At 38.7% G+C, this 10915-nt stretch overlaps 1 protein-coding gene and 1 long non-coding RNA gene across 5 annotated transcripts; both read right to left on the reverse strand.

Annotated features, from left to right (window-relative positions):
• Positions 1-1310: 1310 nt before the first annotated feature.
• Positions 1311-3141, reverse strand: LOC116205724. Its single transcript, XR_004156561.1, has 4 exons — positions 2867-3141; positions 2478-2565; positions 2239-2374; positions 1311-2104 (listed from the first exon to the last, which is right to left on the reverse strand). It is a non-coding gene; the product is annotated as an uncharacterized LOC116205724 (long non-coding RNA).
• Positions 3142-5431: 2290 nt separating this feature from the next.
• Positions 5432-10606, reverse strand: LOC116206079 (Golgi SNAP receptor complex member 1-2). Of its 4 annotated transcripts, none has more exons than XM_031538830.1 (7): positions 10346-10600; positions 9406-9602; positions 9022-9111; positions 8859-8930; positions 7332-8467; positions 6766-6868; positions 5432-6088 (listed from the first exon to the last, which is right to left on the reverse strand). In XM_031538830.1, exons 1-5 carry the CDS (start codon positions 10476-10478, stop codon positions 8327-8329), a joined length of 633 nt encoding a protein of 210 aa, XP_031394690.1. In that variant the 5' UTR covers positions 10479-10600; the 3' UTR covers positions 5432-6088; positions 6766-6868; positions 7332-8326. The 4 variants fall into 4 exon arrangements, with proteins under 4 accessions (XP_031394690.1, XP_031394692.1, XP_031394691.1 ...); XM_031538832.1 differs by lacking the exon at positions 5432-6088 and having other exon boundaries at positions 6526-6868; positions 7332-8258; positions 8338-8467; positions 10346-10606; XM_031538831.1 differs by lacking the exon at positions 5432-6088 and having other exon boundaries at positions 6526-6868; positions 7332-7501; positions 7595-8467.
• Between the last annotated feature and the right edge of the window lie 309 nt (positions 10607-10915).

Genomic DNA, 10915 nt, shown 5'->3' on the forward strand with positions numbered 1-10915 from the left:
ATTAGGGGACCGATATTATATTTGCTATGATTACTGATTATGGGTGAGATATTTTTTGTTTTATTTAGCGAGACAAAAAAATTTACAGGTTCCAATAGGGTACTCGGAACCTGTGGTATAATACAGGTTTTGGGTAAGTTCCGGTTCTATAATTCAACAGGGTAGGGTCCGGTTCCAAGATTTTGGAACCGGTCCCTTACAAGGTAGGGTCCGGGTATCATGAAAAAAACAGGGTATTCGGAACCGATCACTCCTACCAGATAGTATTAATTGTGCAGCATACCAGATAGTATTAATTGTGCAGCATACCATATGGTATTAATGTTCACTTGTATAGTAATTGTATGAAATATTCCTTTAGTCTTGCAATATAGTAATATTGAATTGCTTTTTTAATATTCTACTCATTATAAATTTATTATATCGATGTACTTCATATGACCTCTTTCAATATACTGGTTGAAGGGCCACGTGCGTTGCACATGGTTTATATCCTTATGAGCAATTGAAATTAATATTTGAATTGGAAAAGAGCAGATACCATGTGGCAAATTTTTTTTTGTGTGCACCCTGGTATTCATAAGTTCGATCGATCCCCATTAACCGATCCAAATGAGTGAATACAGGATGTGGCTAATATATCATAAGGTATTTTATACATAATATTCAAAGATGACATCTATTGCATTATACGGCTTAATATGAGTAGACTCTCTTTCATAAGAAGTATGTCTTTTATTGAGTCAACTTTACGGAAGACTGAATAGAAATAGAAAATTAAATTAAACTAGAGAAAATTGATGTCTGATTCTATGAACAATCTTCACAGAGATCATTCGATACGTAATGTTGTTGCTTATATTGTACTAATGAGCTCTCAAGATCCTCCGTTGTTTTTGGTTTACGTATAGCAATAATACAAATAACAAAAGAATTTCTAAAAGGTAAGATATCATGCAGTGTCATTTGTAGTATTGGAAGTGCACAAGTTGCTGGAAAGCCAATTTGCACTATTAAACGTTAAGTTAGAAGTTTTAACTAATTAGGAAGTGCTTAGAAAAAAAACTAATTGGGAAGTGGGTAATGTGAAACCTAAAGATGAGATCAGTTATTACCCATAAAGCGTAAGCAAAGAAATGAAATAAGCGGTACATTTATGACTAATATTATTTTACAGTGCCTCCCACCATGCGTGAGGTGGCACAAAGAGACAACATCAAAACTCTCTATAATTAGAACAACCAAGTCGTATGCAAAAGATCGAGCAAATAAATGGTGGGATGAACAACAAAAAAAAAAGTGGAATTACAACCAAAGAAGACAAACTTAAACTTGGATCACAAGAGGATAGGTCCAAAACAACGACGTACAATATACCCTGTAATCAAGTATGCAGAAGAATTCTCCTCAAGGGAACTCTCTTGTTTCCTTTTCAGTTTTTTTTTTGCCTTATTTTGGGTAAGTGGTGGACACTTTCAATGATACTGAAGAGATTTAAATAAGTTTTACCCACGAATCTAAGTACAAAGGAGAAGCTAAACTCCTAAAAAACCAAATGACAGCCTAGCTAATATTTACATCACAATCTAACTTCATCAAAAATTCTCTATATTTTCAAAGCTACAACATACATATGGTGTTTCTTGAAAATACTGGTGTTGCAATTCTTCCATATCCAATAAATGTAATATGTCCAGAATAACTTCTAGAGAACAACATCCAACTTCCTACCTTTAAGGGAGGAAATCCAGCAAAGCTTTGATCTCTAGTTTGCACTTTATCTGCACTTCATCTTGTGCACGTATTCGAGCCATTAAACTCTTCCAAATACCTTGAGTAACCAAGCAGGGGAAAAACATGTGGTCTCGAATTTCCATATGGGAACTACAAAACTCGCCTGAAAAAAAGGAAAACTCGCTTGGTTCGAAAATCTGATCAAATTGCACAGAACTCCCTATATCCTCTCCTCTACCCACTGAAAGATCAGTTTCATATTGCATGAAAAAATATTAAATAATGCGAAGAACTATAGAAATGCATGAACTTAACTAGTGATAGACATCGCTCCACATCATTGCCAATATTATTGACCCACATTTGCTCACTACAAACAAAACAAGGGGAAATATCAGTTCTATTCTGCCAACTTTGATGTCACCAGAAGCTAAATCAACAGAGGCAACAAATTAATTACAACGTTCCTTATTGAAAGAAGAGAGAGAAAGTAGAAGTTCTAACTAATCTCTGTGATTTTTTCCTGTATGGGAGCTCTCTGTAAGATGAGTGCTTCATCTTCTTCTCGCACAACTTTCTTCGATGCTTCTGAAGCTCGACTATCTTCATTAGGCCCAGAAAAGAGTTGCTCCTCCTCTTCCTAGAAGCCCAATTTGTAGAGGAAAGAATAAACCTCACACTTCAAATCGTTTATAATAGCACTAACTCACCAAAAGAAATATACGAGGATTATAAAATTGTACCCTGAGATCCACGCCACTAACAGCAGTGACATCAATGAGTTGTTCAATATGCTGATCTGCAAAGGCTCTGGATAGTTTTTGATTCTTACTGAGCAAGTTGAAGATTAAGTTGAAATACACTAGTTATTACATCATAGAATCAGATCAAAGTAATCAACTAAAACGCAGCAACGTAATCACCCTGATGGCGGTGGAGAATTAAGTGATTCAAGTGGCTTTTTTTTGGCTAACAGACGGCTTTTTTGGAAGGTGTTCTCGAATTTTCTTCGGATGAAGATGTTACGTGGAACCAATAGGGAATTGAAGGTCGTAGTTTCGGTATTCTGCGGAATCAACGGTTTTGTGACAGGGTTTTATGTTTACGCTACTTCAGTGGCTGAAGAGTGTACCTTAAAATTCGTCAAATAGGTCCAGAAAGAGGCTTAATTGGAAGATTTGAGTTTGAGAGCAGCCCGTACAGGAAAGCCCAACGTCCGTGTAAGAAAATGGGCTGAAAGCAGCGACATCGGCAGGTTAAGCGAGCTGTAAAAGGAAGTAAGAGGGACTGATAGACAATCATGGAGACTGCATATGGAGTAAGGCGTAAAAATGGACGAATTGAAGAGATGTACGTATAGAGAGGGAGACATAGAAAAAGAGAGAACGCGCTGTGACTTTTGGTAGAAGGAGGGGCATGTAGATTTGGACGTTGTCAGAGAGGAGTAAAAGTAATTTTGGAACACAGTTGGCAGGATTCGTTCGAATAGTGGGGGCACAATTAGAGAGAAGAGGCATAATTGGAATCCCTACGTGTGAAAACACACTATTAATGTTCACATTTTTTTTATATAAAGTATAGATATTGAATTAGAAGGTAGAATTTTGAATATATGTATATATACTAAAATCAAATTTGGGGAGATGCATAACTCTTTTGGACCAAAAAATATATAATTCGATATCCCAATTTTTGAGTTATGGGAAATTGAGAAGTTTCCTGAAGAACAAAAAAGCACTTATAACTTTATCTCTCACAATATCCAAATAGGTTTGTTTGACTAAATCGTTTAAGTATCAATAAAAATATATCAATTTCGAAAAGGGAAATAGTCAAATTCGGTCCTCAACCTTTAACTCTTTTTCTATCTTAGTCCTAAACTTTTTCTTTGGTTGGATTTCGTCCTCAATATTTTTCGTGCGGTATGAGTTTAGTCTTTCTGTCCATTTTCCTTGACATGTATATTCTTCAAATGAGAGTGCGTCACGTGCAGATCACTGCTATTCTAAACGGGTTGTTATATTGCAAATTCGATTCTTTTTTTAATCAGATCCATAAACCCGACTAAGATATTTTTGATTTTTTAAGGATTCCAGCCATCACTTCTCTTTCATCGTCTCACGCACTGACAAATGGTTGGAATCCTAAAATAATCGAAAATATCTTAGTCAAGTTTACGGATTTGATTAAAAAAAGAATTGGATATACTCTATAACAACTGGTTTAGAGTAGTAATAATATGTCGCGCACGTGGTGTACTCTCATTTGACGAATATACATGTCAGGGACAATGGACGGAATTTTGGACGGAAGAACTAAACTCATATCGCGCAAAAAAGATCGAGGACGAAATCCAGTCAAAGAAAAGGTTTAGGACTAAGATAGAAAAAGAACTAAAGGTTAAGGACCAAATTTGACCTTTTACCTTTCGAAAACTATGATGATGCTTCTAATGCCAAATACTTAATTTCTTTAGAATCTTTAAACACTAGTGTATATTCACGTGCAATAAGCTCGTATATTAAGAATGTTTAAAGAAATTGAAGTAATATAAATATATCTTTTAAAAAAAAATTACAACGGAGGTTTACGGCATAGTATAATGGAATATGAATTTTTATAATCGCTAATAAAGGAGGAAGGGTAGTCCGACAATAGATATCAAATATGAGATCTCTTGATTATCAAGCAAAAACGTGTGCTACTGTGCTACACCTTTTTTTGGTATATATTAAATAGGCATGTTATTCGTAAAACATATTAACAAAGACCCAATGATATGTCACCGGAAGAATAGACCCAATTATAATACTGTAATAGCTAATTATATAATCTGAGTGTAAGAGTACTTTATTTTATTTTTTTCCCTTTGTACAGAGATTGCAAATTATCTAGATTTATGAGAAATCCGAAATCAACCATGAAATAATGAAATTAATTTGAAAATGAACTAACTTAAACAACCACTTGAAAAAGGTTTAGGTAGGTCAATTCATCATAATACTAATTGCAAATAATATTAAATCCTAATAAAACTTGAAAACCCATAGGGTGGTTGACATGGAAGACAACCCCCCTGCCATTAGATTTTAAGGTTATTACGCCTTACATTCTATTATTTTATCATTTTCTCAAATCTATAACATACTTTAAAAATTACTCAAAATGCTTATGATTTACTTATTGTTCCAAATTTATCGTACCGTCAATTTATCCGTTAATGAAACGTAAGTAAACTCCAAATCTATCTCATAATTTTAATTTTTTCTCAAATATATTCCATGATTTTAATTTTTTTCTCAAATCGATGCCGGGTAAAAGACCACAGTGGCAAGAGTGGGTCTACTTACGTTTTACGTCAGCAACACTATTAAATATTGACAGAGAAATTAACGCCGTGATAGATTTAGAACCAGATGTAAACCATTGACCTTTCTATGTAATTTTTAAACCATGTGATAGATTTGATAATCGGATGATACCGTGAGATATGTGTAATAACCCCTAGATTTTACTAGATGAATCTCATTTGTGCATTAGCTTCATGTAGAATGACAATCTCATATCAATAAATTTTTCTTATTATACTTTAACCTGTAGATACTTCCGGTGATGTGCAAATGTGCCCAAGGATAAGTTAATAAGGTGGACCAAATCAGAAAAAAAAAAAAAAAACACCTCTCACACTGGACCGATCTCAATTATTTCCCAGATCGACCATCCGATGTACTAAATAAATTTTAAGAATACAATATAAAATAAAAAACTAAAAAACGAAATAATTACAGAGGGCTGCAAAGTGGAAAGACCGACGACCCTGCCAGCAACCCACCACAAGATGAGGTCGTCGGAGGTGTCCGAGGCCTCTGTCGACCTCACTTAGGGTTGGGTGACCAAAGGGAAGCCCATAAACCTGAATCCATCTCCACTCTCTCCTCGAAAATTATCGACTACAGAAAGGAAGAGGGATGGATGTGGCTCCCCCCCACCCCGCAAGGGTGAGGCCACAAGAGGAGTTGGAGATCTCAGGCCACCGCACTTGGGGCGTGGATGGCCTGTGGGGAAGCCCAATCTGTCATCTCTTTCTCTCCTCGATGTAGGCCTCCAACTCCTTTGATGAATTCACCTGGGTGTGGATGGCCACTGGAGGCTCCCATCACCGGACCGCCCCTCTGTCTCTTCCTCGTCGAAGAAAGAGAAATGCGGTCTGGTGGCGGAGGCTTCCCTGCTGACCATTGACTCTTCAAGGATGTTCGTCAGAGACCATTGACCCTCCAAGGATGGTCGTCAGAGTCTTCCGAAGCCTCCACTGACCGTCCTTGCGGAGCGATGGCCAGCGTGGAGCCCCGTTGAACTGTCATGTATTTACATAACTAGGAGTTGAATTGGTATAATTGTAAGCATGCACCCTCGAAACCAAAACCAAATATATGTTGTTGAGTTACTGCGTTAATGTAATTGTAAGCTGACAATCTTTGACATAAAAATCAACGTCCATGGATAAACATATTAAATAAGCGTCTTTAATCATGTTCAAGAGTTCACGTCCCGGAACCTTAACATAATTGATAAGCTTGTTCTTTCGTGATTTGAGTAACTCTGGTCCGAATTAGTTTAGACACGATCCATTTAAATGACTTGCATTGCCACCCCTAAATTTAACCTGTTCATTTTCGAACCCAACTGCCAACAATGTGTAAGCACGATCATGGAATCCCTAATCGTGATGCATAAAATCTATCTGGATGCTTCTCGTTAAGAGGACATGAAGAGAGAGTGAAGAAAAGCAAATGAAAATAATCATCCCTCCTGCACGGACGGCATTAATTGAAAAGTTCCATGTCTACGTTTCAAACAATTTGACTCACCTACAAAATCTCTCAAAATTTCGTATTTCAGTTAGTGCCATGATCTATATGAGAGGAACCAGTAAATTTCGGCACCAACATTGTGTATATCGCTGCTTTGAGATGTGCCGAAGTTGTAGGATGAGATGCCAGCATTCATGTCCTATAGATTCAGAATTGATACCTTGCGTCCTTTCCGAAGAGGCTGTTAAGAGGGAGCAATTAAGTGGTCTGCTGCTCAAGGGCTGCCCACAACCATACCATTTGCTTTCTTGCCCCCCATAAATCTACAAATCAGAGGATCGAACAACCAGTTGGGACCCAGCATCAATTGCAAGAAGAAAGCCTTAAAGCACACTGCACAAGAACCTTAAACCGGACAACTAGCCCAACTTGCAAATGAGGGTTCACATGAGAGCAAAGTACAAAAACGTGATTTGAATCCATCATGTCCTTAGTCCATCCTGCCCCGTCTTGACTATCGAACCAAGAACCTGGCCCACATTGGAATTCTGCAGGCGCATGCATTGCGTAAACCTGTACCTCTCGGGCCCACTACTTGCATCCCGTAAGCTCAGGAAATTTACCCGCGAGTTCAAAGCCCATCTATCTAATTCTTGAAATGTACAAAGTCACGTAAACCTGGAATATATGAGATGCTCCTCAATCGGCATCCAGAACACCCCATCATGGGTCCGGGCCAATATCCTCGAATTCTAATTGTACGTAGCTGTGAGGAAGAGAAAGTACCTCGGGGAAACTGATGTCCTGGAGAATCCAATGTTCTAATTAACTGGTGGACCATATGGGATGAAGCTGGCCCTTGACTGGATAAGAATCATCAGGTCGACATCTTGGGAGAAACGGGATCAATGTTTGTATGGTCCTTCAGACCTTTCTAACTGTCGATGGGACAGAACCTGAAATAGCACTGCAGAACAAGATAACAGGTAGTGGCACAGAACACTTTTAGATTGTTAAATCTGCGGAAGTAGACAGTTTGAAACTAATACCAGCTGTAGTAGATCCTTCCCAGCAATAGAAATCATGATAGAGCTTAAGCTGCGAACTACTGGTTGATTTGTGGGACAACACCTTGGACCACCACCGCAAGGTCAAGATCAAAAGTGATGGACCACTCCGTCTTGGGAAAACATCAAGACTTTATAACAGCAAGTAAACTATAAGCATCCACATGCATCATGTGGGTCCTATGAGATTTAAAATCTGTCCTTGGTGTGAAAGTGATCGTGTGCACGTGACTCATTTCCGCAATATTGTACCACACAATAAAGAAAGACAGAAAGTAGATCAGCAAGAAACAGCCTCTGCAAATTCTGAGTCATGAGTAGTCCTTTCGGCATCAATGTAGATCTCAAGCAACCCAACCAATTTTCCATGGAATGTAGGACCTCTACGTGCATCTCATTCTTTTGGATAAAAGTTTATGAAAGCATTAACAGTAAAAATTTGTTGGCTGATGGCTTAACAGAAACATGTTAGACATGGATGAAATAAAGATGTGCAAGTGATCCTTGGAAATAAGGCACAAAGTTTCATACTCAATTGATGGTAATAGTTATTTGGAGAGCCAATATACTACAAAAAACAATGTACAAGCCGCAATAACTGCAGAGAGAATAAGCGTGTCTCTTGATCGTCGCCTTCTAATAGAACCTCCATTCGCCATGATGAAGGTCAGAAAACTAAAATGTTCAAATTACTCAGTAAAAGTACATATCGAATTATATATTACCAAGCAGGCCGCGTATCACCGGAAATATATCACTCAGTTGTTTCACTTTCCCATGAACATCTCCAAAAAAGGACCTTTGGGAGCCCAAGACCGCTCTTGTTGTTTGTGCTTGACTGATCACGTCATCTATCTGAGTGAGAATGTACACACAATCACCAGCCTTGTTGAGAGAAACTTCCTTTCAAGCAAACTCATAATTAGGTAAAAAAGGGGCAATAGGTAGAAGGCAGAGCACTGGGACAATTACACTACGTATCCCACCTTGAGTGGCCCATTTAATTAACCACCTAGACGAGGCGATGCCAAAGCTTCTGATTTCATTCTGTTTACATTATTTGTGGATTGTACCACTCTAAAACTAAAAGTTTATTGCAACCTCTCCAAATAGATTCAGTTTTATTTTCTTCATTTACAATGCCCCCCCATTTACCTATATACGCCTGACAAATATCTGAAAAGGCGAGCAAGGAAAACTTTCTATAAGAAAGGCAAACTAATATGCACCCAGACATATGTCTTACATGAGCTATGCTACCATGAATTGCTGTCCTCTCTCTTAATAGTTGCATGTTTGATGACCCACTTCCAGAAACCTGCACGAAAGATGGAAAAGAAAGAACCAAATACTGAGAACAAACTAATTGAGTGGCACCTAATGCAAGATTTGCCTGAACTACGTTCTACCTTGTAGTTGCTAATGTCATTTCTGACTGAACTAAGAAGCTCTGTATGTTCCTCCATCGACTTTATATTCCCCCTGATTCTTCTGAATTCCTGAATAAATCATAAATAAGTTACTCAAAAAAGAAACTAGAGCGATCAATTCAGAAAGAATATACATGATTCCGAGGTTATTGCTCTTATAAGAAATAGGAAAAGAAGAGGCTGAAGGAAGCAAGAAACGATAGCGTTGACAGGTAACATGTTTTCCGTCAAGAAAATATGCATATGTGGGTCTTACAAGATTATTTCAGGCCAAAGTAATCTGTGGTGAAAAATTATTGAAAAACAAAAGTATATGGAAGAGGAAAACACCGCCAAATAGATCATGTCTGCTCAAAACAAAACCTGGGTAAACTCATGAAGTATTTCTCTGTGCCTAGCCAACTTCTGGGTGACTGAAGTGGTAGGAACAGTGGATACAGCGCACCTACTCGTACCATCATTTATGTCTAAGAGTTTCTCGAGCAATGACCGGATCTCAAATTCAATTGATCTCCACGACCTTTCTGACCCTAGAACTGGTGAACCATTGTCCATATACCCTGAACCAAGACGAACGATCATCAGATAATAAGAAAATTTCAGTAGAATATCGAAGTTAAAAAATAAAAGTAACCATAAAATTCTCAGCGATCATTCACAACTCCATTGCAGTGATCTGTCTAAGCTGTATCGTTCATGGGAAGAATGGTAGAAAGCAGATGCAGCATAACCAACACAGGACACTCGAAGACAAATCCGCTATCCGGACCAAGCACAATTCGCATGTTGAGATGCCAATAGATTCAATTCTTTGCGAGAACTTTATCAAATTCAGACTGAATTTACAGCATTTTCTTTTATATGGTAAATACCAGGCCTTCATGAAATTAACTAGAACCGAGTATATCATTCAATAGAAAATAACAATCCAATGACAGAAGCAACGAAAGGATAGAAACTTCGATCTTATTCCCTACTTTATTCTCCTCTTGAAATCAACCAAACGGTAAAATAACACGATCATCAAGAGGACATGAAGACTTCAATAGCCCAAAGAAACTACATTCGCTGATACTCGATGCGGCAGCCGCTAACTGAGCTTGAAGAACAATTCTATACAGTTCGGGGAAAACATACAGAACCTAATCGACCATCAAACAATCCTTGAAACGAACGGAAGAAACGAATTCTGTCGATGTCAGCAAAGATATGCGATCCGCAATGCCGGTTAGGATCAGAAACGAATACAAACAGGCGATCACTCAACTCGACGGGAGAGGGAAATGACGAGAAGAAGCTTTACCGCCTTGGGTGAACCGAGCACCGAGCTTGGCGTAAGAGGACAGCTTGACGTCGAGATCCCCCTCGACCTTCCTCGCCTCTCTCCTCAGCTCCTCCCACCCCGATTCCTGCAGCTCCAGGCTGCGATCCGCCATTTTCGGATATTGCCGCTCTCCTTCCTCCTCCGTCCACGCTGCTAATATCTTTCAGCTGTCACTTCTCGCCATTGTCGTCTTCGTCCATCCCCTTCGTTCCGCTACTCTCATTTTCCCTCGCCTCCGCTTCTGCCTTCATTGGAGGAGGGAAAGGGATATGCTTTTACATACGCCTGGCGCACGGTAAGCCCAGGTCCCCCCAAAAAGCGGGACCCACAGTATCAGACCTAATATGTGGTGCACCCGGTCTACAGTGGATAATGAGGTAGTGCTTGCAACTGAACTTCGATGCTGGTTATATCTGGGCCTTAAATGAATTGGGCCCGATCTTGCTTGGGACTATTGGGCTTTCAGTGCATTATGGGCCTCCACAAGAAGAGAATTCAAGCAAGTCAAGAGAAAACTTAAGTTCATATGATTAAATTGTAAGGTAGCGG

This window comes from Punica granatum, chromosome 4, assembly GCF_007655135.1.
Source record: "Punica granatum isolate Tunisia-2019 chromosome 4, ASM765513v2, whole genome shotgun sequence".
Taxonomy (NCBI): domain Eukaryota; kingdom Viridiplantae; phylum Streptophyta; class Magnoliopsida; order Myrtales; family Lythraceae; genus Punica; species Punica granatum.